At 39.8% G+C, this 20,614-nt stretch overlaps 1 protein-coding gene across 2 annotated transcripts; it reads right to left on the reverse strand.

Moving 5' to 3' along the window:
- Positions 1 to 624: 624 nt before the first annotated feature.
- Positions 625 to 18,475, reverse strand: FOXRED2 (FAD dependent oxidoreductase domain containing 2). Of its 2 annotated transcripts, XM_063309429.1 has the most exons (9): positions 18,301 to 18,475; positions 15,203 to 15,773; positions 13,619 to 13,870; positions 10,703 to 10,969; positions 9,180 to 9,346; positions 8,085 to 8,250; positions 6,898 to 7,139; positions 5,023 to 5,193; positions 625 to 3,512 (listed from the first exon to the last, which is right to left on the reverse strand). In XM_063309429.1, exons 2-9 carry the CDS (start codon positions 15,727 to 15,729, stop codon positions 3,250 to 3,252), a joined length of 2,055 nt encoding a protein of 684 aa, XP_063165499.1. In that variant the 5' UTR covers positions 15,730 to 15,773; positions 18,301 to 18,475; the 3' UTR covers positions 625 to 3,249. The 2 variants fall into 2 exon arrangements, with proteins under 2 accessions (XP_063165499.1, XP_063165500.1); XM_063309430.1 differs by lacking the exon at positions 18,301 to 18,475 and having other exon boundaries at positions 13,851 to 13,870; positions 15,203 to 15,318.
- Positions 18,476 to 20,614: the final 2,139 nt, after the last annotated feature.

Raw genomic sequence — 20,614 nt, forward strand, 5'->3', positions numbered from 1 at the left:
ACTTGCTCAGTTTAAATATAAGAAACATCCCTAAGTTTCCACATTAGGAATAGCTGCCATATAATTTGATTCAAAAAGGTATGTGCCACTTGTGTTGCAAAGCATTTGCTAGTTTTCTAAAACTAGTTATTATTTCATAATGTAGTTTGTTATTAAACTATATTATTAAAAGCCCAAAGAGAAGGGGATTTTCCTACTATTACTACAGTATCACACAAATTATCTTCAATAGTATTGCTCCAGAACCTTTTGTAGAATTGCAAATTTGAAATTCTTCCTTTTAAAAGGCAAAATAGAACTAATTTTAATCCTCACGTGCCTAAAGCCTTTTTGGGGCCAAAGGAAACATCTGAACTTTGAACAGTATGCTGGAAGTTACATTCCAACGTGTGCATGTGCGCAATAAAAACTTAATTGATTTAATTACATTTAAATATAATTAAAAATTATTCCCATATTTTGAGTTTTCTTCTTCTCTTACTGTAAGAATTATAATTCAGCAGCACCTTTGGGAATCACTCCGTGAACCATATCCAAGAAAAGGTTGCAGCACTGGAAGCCTGAACGCAAAGGCAGATGGGCACAAGAAGATGGACGCAAAACCAAATAGACAAGAAGCAAACATACCGTGTAATTTAAAATTTTAGTTTTTAAACCTTTTAAGACTGAAAACTTAAAATCTCAAATAAGACCATTTGAGGCTAGCAGTGCCACAGATCAAGATGGTGAAGGAAGGATTGTCTGTCAAATTCAAAATGTTTAATGATTTGTGGGGGGAAATGCAGTGAGCCAATTTATCACACTGGTCTTTTTTTCTTGTTTTGACTTCAGAGCTGACAAAATATTGCCTTTGTTCAGACTATTTTTATGAGCTCATAAGAATATCCTGAAAGACTGGAAGGATCTTGAGTCTTTCCCACTCCATAAAGACAAACACTACTTCTGCTGTTAGGCTTTCACGGTAAAATGAAAACATTTTAAAAGGTTCATCCAAAAGAATACAACCATACAAAATATACTGGCAGTATAACTTTACATAAATTATTTGCTTGAGGTTGACAGGTATTTTAACTTAATAAAAATACTGTTCTAGAAAAGAGGATAATTCTCAAAATGAAGGAACTGCACTTGCCTTTTCCCCCCTTGGAATTAAATGTCTGAATGTTTAATGAATAAGGGATTTCGAAGCTACTCAAGTATATGGTAGCCTGAGAAGAACAAAGTATCACTGTTCTCTGTTGAACGATACCAAAGTCTGACCCTCGGAAAAAGCCTTGCATAACCATACACTTTGTAACTCAGGCTTTGCTTAATAAGCCATATTAATATCCAGCCCTAACTCACAAAGCAATGACATGTTCATATTAATCTGAGTATCAGCCATGCAAATTATAATTTCTTTTAAGTATTCATGCTTGAATTTGGAGTGGATTAAGTTCCACTCAGGCTGCTATCTGTACTGATCATGCATATTTAGGAAACAGCGACAATATCTGGACAGTAAGAACAGGCAAGAATGAAGACAGATGTAATATGGTAGAATAATGGAGGTAGCTTGATATGCATCAGTATCATTAAATGAGAGTTATGCTGGTTTCTGGCTTAGTAACTGAACACAGCTAGTTCCTTCTCCAACACTGACCACGTAATAGCAGTGATGGGCAACTTGGGCTACTGTTTGTAACATTATTAACAACTATCCCCTGCCCCCCACTTCCCTGGAGGAGGTTTTAAACTACATGTATTATTTAAAAACATATAGAGAAATGACTATATGAAAAGATACAAAAATATTACAACTGTTTTTTTTTAAAAAAATCAGATAAAGGCAACACAAAATTAATGGATTCTCTGGTGTCATTGCAGAAGTTAAAAAAGGAGAATATAAAGATTTAGATAGTCTGCTTGTAATTAAGGAATTCAAATTTTCCTATATGACAGAATTGCATGATTTTTGCATATTTTAATGTGACCAAACCAAAAATGCCCAGTACAAGTGCTATCAAGGACTCATATAAATACCCCTAGTTTCTCTAATATGAATTCAGGAACACATTTGGCCTATCTAACTCAGTACTATCTATCCTCTAATCACGTGCCTCCAAATGTGTTGGAATTCAACTCTCATCATCTCTAACCAGTAAGGGCACAGATTGCAGAACTACCCTGCAACTTTTGTTGTTGTTTAATTTGGTAATGTTAGTGTAGCCTTCCTCAACCTAGCTAGCTAGCTCTTAGATGTGCTGGATTTTCCCCCCTAATTTCTAGCCATGACAATGGCTGGCTGAGAATTTTGGGAAATGTAGTCCACACATCTGGAGGGCATCAGATTGAGGCAGTATGTGCCAGGAATCAAAGCAGGGATCTTCTGCGTGCAAAATGTGCGCTTTGCTCGCCGCTTGAGCTGTGGGACCTTTTGTTACAGACTCTGCTGGAACAGAAGGAGAAAATGTATGAATGTTGTTCATTCTATCTGCTAAACAACCAGAATATATAAATAAGAGATGAGCTTGGATTATTTCCAGCTTGCTGCATCCAACTCAATGGAAGTCCAAGTAATCGATGCACTGAAGGAAAGGGTGCAATAAAGTGCCAACAGTATCCCTAACCTACTCTTACCTTAAAAAAATATTAAAAATACATTTATAATAGGAAACACTTGACTGAACTAAATTGAGGCATAGTGCAAACAGAAGAGATATTCTGTTAACATGCAAGAATATTCTGTCTTGAAATAAGCAAGCTGGCACACAAGAATGCCAGTCCTACAGAACACACTAATGCAGTGTTTCTCAACCTTGGCCGCTTGAAGTTGTGTGGATAAGTCTGGCTGGGGAATTCTGGGAGTTGAAGTCCACACATCTTCAAGTTGCCAAGGTTGAGAAACACTGCGCTAATGACTATAGTAACAGTGCATTTTGACTACCTGGTATAAAAGGAGCCAGGCTTAGCTATTCACTCTTACTGGCCTAGAGATCATCACTCTTCTCTGTTGTCTATTTCCCACCTCCAGAGGCTAACAGCATCCCACTAAAGTCTCATCTGTTTGGTTCCACCAACCAACATAGAAATTCATGCTCATACAGATCTGCAAGTTTGTGCAAGAACATGGTACATATGAGATGGGGTCCTCATCTAGGAATAGGGAGGAACCCAAGCAGATATACTGGAAGTTGGAGCTTCTCCACAGATCTTAGCCATGGTATTGTGGCTGTAACACTTGTGAATTTCAAAACAGTTGAGTAGAGGCTAAAATTCATCCTTGGTGCTCATAAGATGCTGCAGCTGATGACTGGATATCTTGGCACCTTTCAGCAGCTGGTCGTGGGATTGCACAGTGCCACTCTCCTGTTCATCTGAAGACTCCATGGCTGTATAGTCCTCAACCAGCTCTGCTGCTACTCTGTGACGCTGAAGCTTTTCACTTCCCACAAGCCCTTGCTTTCTCACGTACCCTTGCTGGCAGAAGGGAGGCAACTTCAAGTGAGTGAAGGCAAACAGAAAGCAGGACTCTGTATAAAGGGAGAAAAAAAGTGATCTCCATCACAGGCTTTATAAATTGTTATATCCAAGAACTGAAACAGAATAGTAGTTAAGTGGTAGCAGCATTTTCCTCCACCAAGTAGACTATGGTTCTTAGTTTATAATTGATTTGCTAACTCTAGCAAAGATTATTATGCAAATCAACAGCACTGACCTATACAGTCTGAGTTCATATAAACCTCTATTATAAGGAAATATGCAATACTGTATTGTTAGAGGCCAGCCCACTCTGAGAAGTATATACTATACCATAAAAAAATTAGACTGATGGTTGAGAAAATCTTCTGCTCTAGCCCACTTAGCAGATTTCAGTGGTCTCAAAAGTTCAGCTTAAAAAAAACAACAGCAACACAAGTTTCTAGTCCTTAAATTTGTGCACTGTATGGTCAATGCTCATTGCAATCTCAGCTTATAAAGCAGGTCTGGGTAAATTTTGCTGATGTTGAGGGTTGCACCAGGCTTTACATGACATTTTGAGGCCCATACTTCAAAAATGCCCATTTTGGGAGGAGGTTGAAAGGGTACAAGGGAACCTTAAACCTCTACAAGGCTTTAGGTGCCAATTAGAACTGCCAAATTGTCTCCAAATGCAAAAAGACCCAATTTTCTAGCTAATTGCATTCTTGAAGAGGGTTCTGGGAGCACCCAGAAAGGATGCCGGTAGGCCACAGGGAGCAGGTAGATTACATAATTCACGTGCTAAGATATGTTTTGTTGAACAAGCTATAACGCAACTAATGCTCAGCTATAAACCATAGTAGTTGTATTCATATATCATAATTAGCCCAAATCAAACCAAACATATACAGCTGATTAGGTTAGGAGATGTAAATAGACAATGTACAGGCAAAATTTAGCTCAACATGTTTGTGCTCTTGTCCCCACAAGAGCTAAAACTGTAGGCAAGAAGAACACCCATCTGCTTCTCTGACAAACAGACTTGAAGATCTTTGCACATTTAGTGCTGAAACTCGGGAGACGGATGAAGCAGACTTGTGAGTTTGTGTGAGTGAGTTTACAATCTCCCTGTAATCCGGAACTGTGACTTTTTGGGGTACTTGACTGAGAGGAGATATGCAAATATGTTTACTAGTATTTATGACATGTCTGGCACAACTCACTTTGCCTTTAGCATGCTAATCCGGAGAATAAAGTTCTTGCCAAGAACTTCACAGAGCTCTAGTACTACAAATCTTTCAAATACAGTTTTAATATGCAGTTTTCAGCACGAATATTTTACTTGTAAGTCCAAATTGTCCTTTGTCAACCTTGTGCTCATTTCAGGTGATCATGAATTTGTTTGCAATATCTCTGGTACTGTTACCTTCCAAGGGCTCCATAGAGATCAAGAGACAGGCCACTTTGATGAGGGCCTATGGGTATACATGGATCTGGGCTGAAAGGAATCTGAACGGTTACCTGGCCTCTCTGCCTGCTTCCATTCCCTGTGGATTCATGCCTAACTAGCTCCCAGAATACCTGCATAGAATCTGCGCAAGTCAGTTTTGAGGCAATTCTCCAAGAAACGTCGCAGTGGGAGGACGTGTGCGTTTGGAGCAGTCCAGTCAGTCAGGAAGTCCTCCACAATGTGATGGATTGCTTCTGGGCGGGGCAGGGGCCAATCTGGTGAGCAAAGCCTCATCTCGCATTCTGTTGGCAGGAGTCAGAAATTTATCATTAAGCGAGAGAGACAGACAGACAGACAGAACAAAGTAAAAGAATAGGCAAAAAGCTAATGTGACAATGCTGTCTGGGAGTTATTGTCCCTCTGGAGAGTCCTGGATTGCAAAAGCTTCCTTTACAACTTAGCATTCAGCTACAAAATGACAATTAAAAAATCGTATTTTTCTAATGCAAAGCTGAGAACTTCTTTGCAAGCATGAATTGCACTTTAATTTTCTTGTTTTGTTTTCCAGAGACAATAGGAAAACCCAAAATCATGGCAGATCGTATCACCAGAAAGGACAAGAACAATATTTTGGTGCGTTTTGTTTGAGTGTGTTAAAACCCCTCCAAAACTGGGATAAAACAGCTCCCACGTATTATTTGGATTCATCTCAATCATGCTTTCGCTGAATTATGATATACATAACCAAACCAGCTAAAACTTGTCTTATTTATACAGATGTCACAAGTGAGAAGTTACAAATCGAGCCTCTAACTATCTTTCTTGCTAACAAGACCATTCTTGGTCAAGGTATCCACCAAACCACGATTCTATTCTACAGAATATTATAAACAGATGGTGGCTTAGAAAAAAGTATATAATTTTTTCCGGACAAAGTTGCTCTAATTTAGTGCTAGGGATGTAATCTCAGCAACTATTTGTCCTTTTAGTTTGATGGCTTTTGGCTTGGAGATTGGGAGGACATGGACAAGGTGTATGCAGATGAGGGGTGCTCCCTGTTTACTCAACCCGTATTCCTCTTGACTGACTAAACTGTCCAGACCCAATATTTAAGGGATAATGCTCATTGTGAGAGGGATGTGTTCCCCATGTCCAAAGAATGTTATAATAAGATCTGAACTGAAGAAACCCTTCCTTGACTCAGAATATCTGTAAAATAGGGCAGTCTCAAATATGCCATTTCTTGAAAAGGGTATTAGTGGTATTGGAGCTCCAAACATGTCTGACTGATTTTCTAGATCCATTTCATTTGGATTTTTGGCTGGGATATGTAATGAATCTACTTTAGTCATCTTGGTAGATGACCTATGCCAAGAACTAAATGCACCAGTAAAAGTCCATTGATTTCATCAGGATTTTAATTGTTAAGTAAAAATGTATTTTAGATTTTTAATACTGGATTCTGCTTTTAAATTTTGGTAGCTACCTTGAACACTCATTTGAATAGAAAGGCAGAATAGAAATCAAAGAAATAGAAAGAAGTAGAAACTGTTCCTTTTTTGTGTGTGGGGAGGTATTACTGGCTTTTAAAGAGTAAAATTATTGCCTTTAGTCTTGGAAGACCCTTGAAAGATTCTGGGGAATAGAAAAAGAATAATTTGGTCATGAATTGCCCTCCCTTATCCTGTCAATCAAACACTGTAGGAAGCATGAACAGTGAAAGCATGACAGATTTCTTTCCTTAACAAACATTTTATTTATAGTGTGTCCTGCATGTTAAAACTTACATAAAAGCACATCCAAAGTGGTCAAAAGTGTCTCTGATCTGGTGTAGCCACTTTTGCTGTACCAATCACTGCTTCCCTAAGGCCTCCTATCTTTATAAATCAGCCACAGCACACTACCAAGCTATCCAAACCATATTAAAACAGCCAAATTTCTGACACTTTTAATATTACATGAAACACTGTAATTAGCGGAGAAGGAACAAGGAATACATTGCTTACCAGTGGGAAGCTGCTTATAGTAATAAATAACAGGATGCAGGAAGTTAGACTGCCAAGCATGCTGTGGCTCCCCTACTGCACGGTTATAGTAGAAGACATCCTTGTCAGGACCAGAGAAGTTCTTTCCATACTCCATCATAATGACAAAAAGTCCATTCTGCACCTTTCTCCCTGTGCGCCATTCCAGGTCTTGTAGGACTCCAACTGGATACTCCTCCAGGTATTCAAATTTTGTAGCATTCCTAGGACCAATCCAAATAAATACATTTCAAATATATCAAAGCAAGTTGGATATGCTAATAATGGGGTGCTTGGTGAACTGATTGCAAAGGAGAAACATTTCTTTTAAATGGGATTGCATTATCTACCCCACCCAGTTCGTCATTTGTAGGTGATTTTAAATTCTGCTTTATTCTATGATTATCAAGCATCAGCTATGGCTGTACACTTGGCTAAACTCTATACTCCAAAGAGATCTGACACTGTCAATTTATGTGTCATGACCTAAGGATTAGAGTACTATAAACATACAAGGAGCTCCTCATAAAGTACAGGAAGAACTTCGAATATGCTCTTGCTTGAATCTTTTAGTTCATTCACTAAGTTCTGAATTTAGCAGAACAAAAATGTGTGACTAGAACCAATCCCGCTATGCTTCATCAATGCACTTTTGCACTGATCACATACTTATCAAAGGAACAGTTTTAGAGGAATTCTCTTCAGCACCAGGGACTTTAAACCATAAAAAAATCAGTGTAACATGATTAACGTGTTGGACTAAAACTGGAAAGACCAGGTTAAATACCAAATCTAGTTAATGATTGATGCCTCTGCACTAATCATTAACTCTCCACCCAATCTACCTTACAGGGTTCTTAGGGGAAAACTGGGCAGAATCTATTATTGGCTGAGTAGAAATCTACTTGTCTAACTGGACTTCCTTTTCCTTTTTTCTGTCCTGCAGCTCTTGTGCCTCCCAAAATCTGCTTCCCAGGTTTTATAAACCTGTTAGAGCCAGCATGGAGGGCACATAAAGTGCCATGAAAGTGGCTGTGAAGGGGAAGGAGGAAGAGGGAGAGAATTAGGTCCCTCTTGGTTATGCTTGACAGAAGTTCTGCTCACAGGAGTTGACTGATTCCATTCACTGATTCTAAAGGAAACAAAACTGGGTATCATTACTCACTCACTCTTTCAGGAGAATGATGTCTGCCAACACACTAAACATCTGATAGAGCCCTGATGCCTCATTCACCCGCCTGACAATAGCATTTGTTAGCTGCACAACGGGGTAGTTGGAGGCTGGCCAGGGCACGTTGTGGTGACGGACTTCCAGCAAGCGATGAACTGCACGGGCTGTGTAAGGGGGGAAGAACAAAAGAAGCAGATATTATCATTTAATGTTACATGCTAAGAGAACTACCCACATAATAAGACCACTGAAATTGTCATGAGTAAGGATGGCGAGCAGAATTTCTTGGTTTTCTGTAGACATTTCCAAATGTCTCTCCTTAAATTCTTGTTCCTCCCTCTTTCGATGGGAGTAGGAGTTTGTTAGGATTGATGTCCTAACAGCCAGGAACCACGCTGAGACAAGGAACAGGTCTCTAGTGTTTTATTGCTGCTACATAACAGGAAAATCCTAACAAACTGAAGAAGTGTGGGGAAAACCCAGACATATAAACCCCAAAGGTTAAGGCGGGCCTGATCTGTGTCTCTTGGAACGGCTACCTAATTCCTCAGTGTTACGCATGCGCTTTACAGCCTGGATGGGAGCCCCCTGCTCGCCATCCTTACTCATGACAGAAATGTACAACAAGTAAGTTTTGGGCTACAGCCAAAAAGCTTACAACTATCTGGCGTAGTTTCACACTATAGCAGGCAGAAGAAAACATGGATAATGCTGTTACTTACGACATATTCTTTGACTGCCCCACAGCTCTTAAAACCACAAATTCAAGTTTTTGAGCCTCTATTGACCTTAATTTGATAGACTTAGTAATATCACAACCAGAGCTGGGGAGACCATGTCCCTCCGAACAGTGATGAGGGATGCCAGAAGCTGTAGCTTAGAAATATCTGCAGAACCACAAATTCTTCCAGCTTGATAAAGAAAATGCTTTTCTTTGTAGCAACAATAAGATCAGAGAAAATTTGATATAGCGGGTGGCTGTTGTAGATGTACTGCCCGAATGTATTTGTCCCTTCCAATAACAGAACAACTTCACCGCTGGGCTTGCTCACTTCACTTTCTACATCATCTGCTCCCCCGTTTCCAAACTCACCTGTGTATCGGAACCCATGAATAAAACCTCCAGCAGCTTTCCTAAAATCAGCTGAGTGGCTTGCAGTTCCCAGAAGAAAGAGACCTCGAGTAGCTTTGGCTTCATAGCTGGGCTTGATCAAAGGATACTTCTTCTTATTGCCTTTACCTTGCATCAAGCCAACAGACCTGATTGGGGGGAGAACAGCTGAGAAACTCATCAAGTTGAGAATGGAGTCTGGCTGACTTCACAGATTGCAAGAGATCTGGGGCAGCGCATGAGCTTTGATCTCGAGACCATCTACATGTGACCTCCAGTTAAAAGGGTTCAAGAAATATCCCTTTCAGAACAACACTCTTCCTCGGCACAAGGCAACTACCTAATGTATGTTTAAGACAGAGAATATCAAAGTTTTACTATGGGTGTTCTTATGCCTGAGCTGCAGGCTCTTTATAGATTTTATTCCTGCAGCATGCAGGAAGTGCTTGTGAAATAGGTCCTAAACCTCACTAGTATATTTGGGAATGGGCCTAATTCTCTATTGCATACATGTGTGTCAAAATCAAGTATGTGAGTATTTTTTTGAATTCTGAATTCCTGAAAGAATCAGAATCATGTGATTTATGTTTGTCAGCAGTAAAGGGTCAGGGGCTCTGCTTTTGGTTTCTGATAAATTTCCCAGACAGCTATAATTTAACTTCTTGACAATCAGGCATATTATCACAATTTGGGGACAGAACTTAAGCATATCCACACAGTGCTGCCTTGAAATTAAACAGGATTATGGTACAATGATACTTAGAAGAGTGCACCCTAGCTGCACAGCTACTGGCTTTTTAAAGCAGAGCAAAGCAAGCTTCATAGGTTCAAAGCTTCCTTCATAGGAATCTCTTATTCTATTTAAAACATTTCTGTACTGTGGAAAATATTCATGAATCTCTCATTTATCCATCTGGCTTTAGAGCTACAGTATTAAAGAGCTGTGTCTCTCTCTCATAACACACATTATTGGAATCCCCACTCATGCTTTAACACTGGCAAGACTAATTTTTAGTAGCACTAGTAATAACTGGAAGGAGAGGAGGAAATCACAAGTGAGTTAAGCACTGCCAAAATAGGTATCTGAAGCAATGCTAGATTAAATGAATAAATAACAATTATGGAATCCAATTAATTGTTATTTTACTTTTGACTGAATTAAAGAATAGCAACTACAAAATGATTGCATAAGAAAAAGATGAATGAACATCTTACTGCTCACACAGACCCAGAAGGATAAAAGACAATGTCATGGGAATAGCTAAAATTTTTTGTCAAAACTCCAAACCATTCTACTAGGGAACAAAGTTTGCAAACATGAAATCGTTCATTAAAAGACACTGCACATATTGCATTTATTTAATAAAAGATGGAAAGGCATTTTGCATGACATTTAGTTTGACTTGAGGTTCAGAATGTTTCAGCCATGCCACATACCAATCTATACACATCAACCCTCTCAAACATCCCTTCTGTTTGTCAGTTTAGACCCAATCCTATCTTACTTGTTGAATATGGAAAAGTCAAACTTCCAGCCCAGGCAGCGAATGGCACGGTCATAAGGTGCACGAGTGGCAAAGTTGTCTAATTCATCCTGTGGAAGAGTGACAGATTCTGGGTCACTGCTATTGCTGTTCTCCAAGTAGAACCGGAGGGTGATATGCAGCTTTCCTTTTCTATCTTTGATGAGAACTAGGTCTTCTAGATCACCCTCTATAAGTCCATCCAGAGACTTCAACTGGTATGTGTCCAGGAGGCCATTGTTAATTGCTCTAAGGACAGAACAAAAAACAACTGGGATGTAAACTTTACATGACAACTTTAGAAAGATGACTACCACTCACTGTAACAATTCTAGATTAGATATTGAAACATTCTGTCTAGGTAGGAAGCAACTTCCTGTGTAGCTATTATGTTCTACATTAGTTTTAATATTTTGATGGAGAACAGAAAACATTACTTTTGTTTTACTTCAAATTATTATATATTCTTTTGTAAATATACTAGGAAATGATTAACAAATATAACAAACAAAATGACTTGTGGAAGACCAAAAAGAATAAGTAAGGGAGCATTCTTTGTAAGCCCTCCCAGTAAGAAAAAATAAAACACTTGTTATAATTCAAACTTGTTATAATCCAAACAAGTACTTCCCTGTATGTACTCACATTAAGAAGATGGGAAGGAGAAAGCTATAGCTTTCTGTAGTGTAGGTGTTAAGGTGCCAGACTAGAAATGGGGAGACTCAGGTTCTAGTCCTCCTTTAGGTGCAGAAGTCAGCTAGGTGACTTTGCTCCAATCACTCTTTCTCAGCCCTAACCAGGAGGTTGAAAAACAGTCTACCAATCCACACTGGACCAGCATGGTAGATTTATGGTCCATAACATTAAATGAAGAGGGCTTCATCCTGCAGTGAATTTGGTTTGGGATCATGATCGTGATCATCCCAAATCACCAAAATATCAAGTTTATGCCTCACTGAAATCAAGGATATCTCACTTATGTATCTATGCTTGCTCATACCATACCTCTTTCACAGATACAGACCTATCCCAGGTCCTGTTTCTTGAAGACCAGACAAAAGGCCCACTCTATGACAAACAGCAGTGACCAAAATGCTTCTGCCTGGTCCTTCAAAGAGTTGCTGACCTATTTACTCTAAGCAGGCTGAGGGAGGGACAGAAATGAAAAGGAAGATGGGGCATGGAACAATGGTACCAGGCAGAACTGAGTTATCAAACAAAACAGAAGTGTGGACTGGTTGCTAGAGAAAAAGTGGGGCAAAAAGGGCTGTTTGGCTTATGGCAGCCTGAGCTATTAATCCACACAACACTCCTTCCAACTGTCTCAGGTAGGCCTGGCTGTTCTTCCTAAATAATATTATACTCTATTCAAACCAGGATAGAGAGGCTATTGTTAATCTCTACTGTTTACCTGACCAACTGAGAAGATGTGCCTTCCCAAAAACAAATTGCAGATTTTTTCAAAAAGGCATGGAGTGATGGGAAACTTTCATTATTCCAGTATCTGTTGGGAAACAAATTCTGCAAAGCATAGTCCTTCCAGGAAATTCCTGATTTCTCTCATTAACAGCTTTTTCCTTCAGAGGGTTGAAGAAGGCACAAGAGAAGAATCAGTTATTCTTGATGTGATGCTAACTAAGAGGGACACTTAATCTAGAAAATGGGGTTGTTATTTGAAAGGAAAATAAAACTGAGTATAACTGAAAGCATATCTTGGACTTCAAAAAAGAGTTTAAGAAACTCAGAGTAATAATAAGTAGGATTCCATTGCTGGAGAAGTTAATTGGAAGAGGAACCCAAAGTGGGTGGAGTTCCTAAAAAAGGAGGTATTACAAGCAAAACTGGAAACAATTCTAGCAAGGAAAAAGTGGAACACAGCAGAAGACAATGCTATGGCTGCATGAAAAGCTTAGTAAATATCCAGAAGCAAAAAAGAAACATATGGGAGATAGAATGAGGGACAGATCACTGAAGAATGGCAATTGTAGAACTGTCCAGAATTGTAGAAATGATATTAGAAAGGCTAGAGTTCAAAATGAACTGAGGTTGGTAAAGGATGCTAAGAACTAAAACATTTCTTCAGATATGTTCAACTTAAATAGAGAGAAAAGAACTGATATACCATTGAAGATTAACAAGTAACAAAGACAAAGCAAAACAATTCGATTCCTAATGTGGCTTCTCAAACAAGAGGGTATGTGTTCCACCAGGCAATTATAAGAAGCAGAATAAAGGAGCAGGATTACAACCAATCAAAACATGATCAGGGAATCCAATTTTTTCTTAATGAGTTTAAATATCCAGGACAAGGTGAACTGCATCTTAGGGTACTGAAGTAACTTTCTGATGGCTTGGCTGTGCACTTACATATTATCTCTGAGGAAACCTGGAGAACTTGTGATGACTGGAAGGGGACCTACAGACCGGTCAGATTGACATCAATACTTGGGAAATTCTGGATCAGATTATAAAGCAGTTGTTCTGTAAGTACTTGAAAATAATGCTTTTTGCCAGGAATAAGTCTTGCCAGACTAAACTTACTTTGTGATCAGTTAACTTTCTGAATAAGGAAGAGAAATACTGTAGACATAATATATCTTGATCTAGCACTATATTTGATAGAATATCCCATGACATTCTGATTAGCAACCTAATTAAATGGGAGGTGCATTGCATGACCATTAAATGAATACACAGCTATTTCAAAATTCATATTCAAAGTGTGCTGATCAACAGTTCCCTGTTAAACTGGAGGAAGATATCAAGTGGGGGCAACAAGATTCAATCTTGGGTCCTGAACGCTTCAACATTTTTATTTGGAATTTGGATGAAAAAATTTTTAAAAACATATTTCCGCTCTGAATTTATGTAGCAGGTCTTATGAATATGAACTCTTACCTCAGATCTCCAACATAGTGAGTAGCCCAAGAAAGACGAACTCGAGAGCGGCCTACCATGTGTACAAAATTGGTGACACCCAAAATGTTCTCCGCTGTTTCAAACGCAGAATTTCCCCGACCCAAGATCAATACAGATTGACCAACAAAATCTTTTGGGTCAGTTGACACAGATTCATAACCTTCAACATATTCTGAACCTGGAAAGTTCACCTTGTGAGGAATCCACATACCTGTGGCCACCAAAAGGACACTAAAACCAAGAGAAAGCTTTTCAGTTTGGGTCAGTCACGTTATACATCAAAGTATCTTATTCCAGAGCTATTTACATGCTTTACAAAATCATCAAACTCTTATCTGAAGTTTATCATACATGAACAGTAAAACTATGCGACAAAAAACTGTGGTTTATAGACGGAGAAATCCCAAAACTTCAAATTTAGCTTCTAGGTAGTTTAGAGTAGGGTAGCCATTTTTACTTATTAATTTAGTGGGAGAGAAAAAGCAAAAGATCACACTACAGCAATTACCAGAAACAGACTGAAAAGAGCATTTCAATGTGCAGTATGTTTTAATAAAGTGAAAATCTGTGTTGAGACTATTAAAAGAGAGTTTGATTAGAAAATAGCTACTGTATTTTCATTCCGCTACTTCTAAAAATGTATGACATGACGGTACTGAAGGTTTTGTTGGTACAATGGCAAACAAAATCAGAAAGGGTGCAGAAATAGGCAATAGAACTGATCCAGCTAATTTGGAGCACCTTTAATTAGTAGAAAAATATCTTTTCACTTACTGGTATAAGAAAGGGCAAAAATTTGCAGAGAGAGCTAACACAAGAGTTTACAAAATTATAAACTGAACAGAAAAAGGAAATAATCTTTCTCAGTTATTTTATCTATTTAACATATTTATAGGCTTCCCACTCTCAGTAACTGTTTTAGTCTTACTATGGAAAAGTTGGTAACTGCTGATGATCAATCAAAGTGTCCTACTGAAGAACTCTGCATAGGATGGACTGTACAGGGGCAGACAGACCTAATTGTCATTTGAAGCTAAGCTGTGTAATGCTTCGTGTACTACAGGAAGGGCCTTGAGTCATGTCCCACAAGCAATGTCACCAGTCCAGCTGTTTTAATATGGGGATAACGTGGAATCTCCTGAAAGTTGCTCACCACCCTGCTGCTGCATCTCAGACCAGCTGCACTTTCTGGAATGTCTTCAAGGGCAATTCTACGAACAGCATATTACAATAATGCAAGCAGCTCCCATCTCACTGATGGCAGGCCCGTCATCTCCAGCAACGTGTCCATATTCCAAATGGATGTGTGTAGGGAGAGTTCTGTTTTGTATGTGAGTGAAAGGGGATGGAACGTGGAGGGTGTGCAGGTACCCAGCTGTATTGAGACTGGAGGGAGGGGTCTCTCTGAAATATGCGTTGGAACCTAAATTATCTTCAGTCCCCAAAAGATGGCTTATGTGCGCACAACACTAATAACCAAGAAAACCTGCATTTTTACTATGGGAGCTTTCATGCACTATGATGACTTTTTTCTATGGACAGATGAAGGTCTTCACCACTTACCTGCATTTGTAACTCTGAGCATTTTGGTCAGTAAGGATGAAGTAATGACCATTCCAAGCTTTGGGGTCTTTTTCCAGCATCACAAGTACAATGGATGTGTTATAGTGCACCTGGAGGTCTAGCATGGAAGCAAAATCAGCCAGATAATGCACCATAGCATCTGCATCAGGGAAGAAATCCTGAGAGTAGTGTCGAAAAAGCAGTTGGCTATTGTGGCTAAGTAATGAGTTCCAGTCGTGGCGAAGGTTGAATTCACTATTGGATTTGCCAGTGTAACGTTTATTGATGCTGATCAATTTTCGATGACGGGGATACAAGGTGAAAAAGCGCCCTGGTGTACTTCCACGTTCAAAGACAACGTAGTCCCGACCTGCGTGCTGAAGGAAATAGGCCATCTGCAAGCCTGAAGGGCCAGCCCCAATAATACAATAGTCATGGTAGAGAAAGCCATTACACCAGGAAGAGGCTATGGACAAGGCAAAGACTAGCAAAAGTTCTTGCACACACTTCAGAAATGACAGCACCATATTACTGGTTAAGGTGGCTAAGTTGTTCAAGGCACTTCTGAGAACTGACAAGACAAGAAAAAGAAAAAAATTCACTGAGATTTTTCAAGCTTGCTTGAATTGCACTGGACAATGCAGATCACACATTCTACGCTTTGATTTGGTTCACACATTGCATTAGGCCATGGTTTACTTAACTACTGGTTGCAGAATATTTATTCAGTGTATATTTATTATTTATTTATTAAACAGATTTATAAGGCCGCCCAACTCTCACACGATGACTCAGGGTGGCTTACAAAATTAAAAACCATAAAAACACAATAGACAGCCCCCGGCAGCAGCAAACACATTCATATTAGCCACCTGATTGGCTCTGAAGCAGCCTGGGGTCCCCAGGCCTGTTATATGCTGCTTTTCTACTCAATTAGCTGGATTCCTGTGTTAACAGTGAGCAATATACCATGGCTGCCAAATCACAAGGATTAGTTTAGCAAGTTGTGCCAACCCAAAGTCAAACAAGCCACATTATGTCTTAGCACGATGTGTGAACCCAGACAATCTCTCCCCCCCCCCATCTCTGAGCTTTAACCACAACAAGGTCTTGCTCAATTCCATTCCAGAAAACAGGAAGGGGAAAAGGATAACTAAGCACTCTTTGGAAAACTGTATTGTCTCTAAGACCATTGCCTAACTGGAATACAAGACAAAACTTGATTGCTCTGGACCAGTGTGGCAAGCTTAAATATTTGGTCTGTTCAGCCATTCCTTAGGTTCCTGCTAACACAACTCCTATACAAGATTGCTGGGGGGATAAAATTGCAAGGGAATACTATATATGCCAGATTGAACTCTAACATGGAAACGAAGAATTCAGACAAAAATAGTCTCCGGGTGACTCTTTTCTCTTTATCTTGCTATTTTTTTTTTCAAAATTCCTTTTAGCTTATGGAAATTATTCAAGCACCTAACCTTACAGAAATTGCAGGGAGCTTTCATAACTGACCACCAATTAAGCAGAGGATGTAAACCCTTTGTGACAGAAATCAGCAGGTTAACACAAATTATTTGAGCAACATTTCAAGTTGCTCAAATAAAGTCAGATCATTGACCCGAACAACTTTTTGCCTACTGCAAACTCCAGCAACTCTTCAAAGGTCTTTGACAAAACCCACTATTCAGTGGCAGCGTCTTGAGGAGATGGAATGGGTAGAATAGTATTGATCACCCTTGACCTTTGTAGGAAAAGAGGATATTACTACCCATTCAAGAATGAAGGAGGGTGAGAAGAGGCTGCCCAGGGCTCCCTGAAGTCTGGATCCAGCATTGATTTTTTGTCAAATCAAAACATTACTGAACCTCATTTTCTTTCTTTCTTTCCTTTTTTCTTTCTTTCTTTCTTATCCTGCTTTTATTATTTTTACAAATAACTAAAGGCGGGGAACATACCTAATACTCCTTTCTCCTCCTATTTTCCCCACAACAACAACCCTGTGAGGTGCATTTATAAATACTAATGCATGAGTAGAAAAAACTTTGTCAATATAAACTTAAAATCCACTTCCTAGGTATAAGAAAAGCAAAACAAAGCAAAAAAAAGTAATGTTAATGTCTTAAGTACAGACTACCTAGAAAAGGTTTGGATTCAATTATTTAGTCAGGAAAGAGGAATGGATTGGGAAAATGTCTTTCTGCTAAAAATCCTGCTCCCCACTGTAATTGTGTGGTCAGAAGCAACATTTTTAATTTGTTGTTGGTGGGTGGATGGTTTTTATTTAGCATTCCCATCCCAGTCATATCATTAGAGGAAAAAAAAAAACATCCAGATACAAACCTGGGTGATATATTTGTTAAAAGCTTGAGCTTGACTCCTGGTTACTATTTGGACACAACACCTTGTTATTTTCCTGACAACAGTATGGAAGTGGTTGGGTATTGTCTTCTTCCAGGATGGTTTTCTAAATTACCCTTCCAGTCTTCAGCCCTGGGATTTCCTGCTGGTCTCCCTTTCAAGTCCTAAGCAGACTGACCCTGTTTAGCTTTTTCAAGATCAGCCAAGGCTGACTAGGTGCTGCCACCTGCTGTGACAAATTATTTACTAGGACTAACCCAAAACAACCTGAAATGGTGTAGAAGCCTTCAAGTTCTCTAGAACTCTTCAGGGAGGTTTTGATGAATAGAAAACCTTGCATATAAAAAAACCTTATTTTGTTTGGCCTAACTGAAGTATTACCCAGCTAATTAGAAAAAGAGCTTAGAAAAACAGACACTGGGCGTTTGAAGGAAAGGCCACTAACGAATGAGGTTTCCATACGAACTGAACCTACCCCGGCCTGTGTCCTCCAACTGTGTTATGGAAATCGTTAACATGTTCGCAAGCCATCTAGAAGGAGGGAGGGGCGGAGGGGCTGAAAGGAGCCCAAAGGCTGGTCAGCCTGATCAACCCACATGTGCAAGTCCTCTTCGGATTCCGACAGCACAGAAACAACGTGGCACTTCTTGAGGACTTCAGCCGCAAACAGCCACAACATCCGATGGCCTCCCAAAGGGAAAAAGGGCGCGACCGGCAACCTGCGAGATGTGCTGACGTACCTGAGTCTCCGCTGGCAGCGGAGCTGCTAGGGAAGTCTCAGACCCTAGCGCGAGCATGCAGCAAGGCGCGCCAGACCAGCATGGTCGAGGCCATGGCCCTCCAGCTCCTCCAAGGCAGAAGCAGCCCGAAGGCACGCCGCGAGACCCTGGACAGGAACAGCCCGCCTCGCGCGCCTCCGAAGCAGAACAGCTCATCCAGCGCCCGGGCAGCCGGAGGCCTCACGTGACGCTGCGTTTGGAGCAGACGCCAGGCCCTCCCCTGCCTCATTGGAGTCCCCCCGCACCGCCGTCATGTGGTCCCGTGGAAATGGCGAGTGTCGTACTGTTTGAAAAAGGTGAGCGCCAAAATGTCCGTCTCTTAAGCTCCAAGGCGTGGAAAGCTTCCTTCTAAATGCAGATTATAAAATGCATGACCGAATACGAAAAGTGCAGGTATTAATCAGACGTAAATATATAAAATTAAGAACTAAATAGCACCCTTAAAATCCTGAGCAAAAAAGTCAACCTAAAACCTGTGCGCCCGCCTGTGTTGTTTCAAAGAAACTTACTGCAAATTCCCCGTCTATTCCCTGTGGGTCTGAAGCCGTGCTCTGTATTATAATTTGCCCTGTGAGCTATTTTCTGGGTGGAATCCCTAAGACGAGGAATTTAAGAGCCTACGTGGAGGGCAGACAGAATTCGGGTTTGCCGAATCTACCTTAAATTTTGCTTTGTTACTACCTCCCCTGTTCACCGGTGATAGACATGGTTGAATTGGATTGAAAGAATAGACTGCTGAGCACATATTCAGACCAGAAATTGAATCATGGTTCATAAATCCTTTCACTTACAAATCCACTTTTTTTAAGGGAGAGAAGTGTTTTGGACTGTTACTGCTGTTATCGGCAATAGAAAATTACCTAATATTAAACCATAAGGATAGAAACAGAATTAAAAGCCAGAATTTCCATATCCAAAAATAGAAATCGAAAGATTTTTTTTTTTCTTCCTGGCAGGCTTAAGGAGAGCCCAACTATAATACACCACCACCTCTGTCCTTATTCTCAGAGATATTGGCTGCTACTCTTATTTTTCTGGTGCCCAGTATTTTGCCTGATGAAAAGTTCTAGGAACCTTTAATTGCAGTGAGTTAGATCCAGTCAAGCTGGCATTTCTCAGATTTCTCAGAACTGCCTGGACAAATACTGGCAGTCCTGAAGCACCGGCCATCCTGATCTGTGTCCAGCAGTAACTCATAGCTCTTCTGAAGTCATTCCATTAGCCTCCTTGATCCCATCCATATTTATTGACTTCCATTCTCTCAGCTGTACCGAAGTATTTTCTCTTTAGACTATCCTCTTGTATTGTATGCCCAATGCATGTCAGTTTCTTCTTGCTGATCATCACCTCAAGAAACTATTTAGCCTTTATTGGTCCAGGTGACTGATTCTTCTTGCAGTCCATGGTACTTTTAGCAACTGTGCCCAAATCATGAACTCTGAGGCATCTCCTTTCACAGTAATGTTGGGCCTTTGAGCAAAAGCCAAGTGGGCTTGTGTCAAATGTGACAGTGCTGGCTCACACACCTTACTAATAATGTGGTTTGTGTTTGGTTTAATATACTGTGAATCTATTTAATTTATTCACCAAATGCGGATTTAAAAGTGCTTAGTTTAATAATTTAGGATGAAAACCCCACAACACAGAACAAATGCTCCAATCTCCACATGCAAAAGCACCTTTTCCTAGATTCTACCGTTTTAGGCCTTTTAAACATGTTTCTCCACTGAAAGAATCTTTGACCTCCTATACAGTACATACAAATGAAAGCTCACAGAAGCTGCTTGTATTTAGCAACTTTAACAGTCTCATATTTGTATAAATGCATGAGTCATTTCTCTTAAAACGAATGTTTACAGCAACGTCATGGAGTTGAAAACAGCTTTTTTCACAGAATGAAATTCAAATAGCAACGAGGCCAACCTCCCTTACTGCTAAACCATCACAGGTATGCCATATCATACAGCAATTCATTGCCTCATTACTATGCATTCTTAAAAGATACCAAATATTCTTCAGTGGCTGGTGAAACACCTATTTATTATGACACAAAGTATTTTAGAGCTGTTAAGATGAAAATGGTTTTGGATCTTCGCAGTCAAATAGCTAACCTCCAAACATGAAAAGAACTCTCGGTTCTTTATATAGAACCCTGATCCTACCCTTTATGCAACAGTTGCAAGCAGGTAAATTCTCATGGAAGGTATCAGGAGCCTTAGAGCACACACTCATCTCACCAGATAGTTGCCAAAGACATTATCATCGTACAGACTCA

Source organism: Candoia aspera, chromosome 7 (genome assembly GCF_035149785.1).
Source record: "Candoia aspera isolate rCanAsp1 chromosome 7, rCanAsp1.hap2, whole genome shotgun sequence".
Classification (NCBI taxonomy): Eukaryota; Metazoa; Chordata; class Lepidosauria; order Squamata; family Boidae; genus Candoia; species Candoia aspera.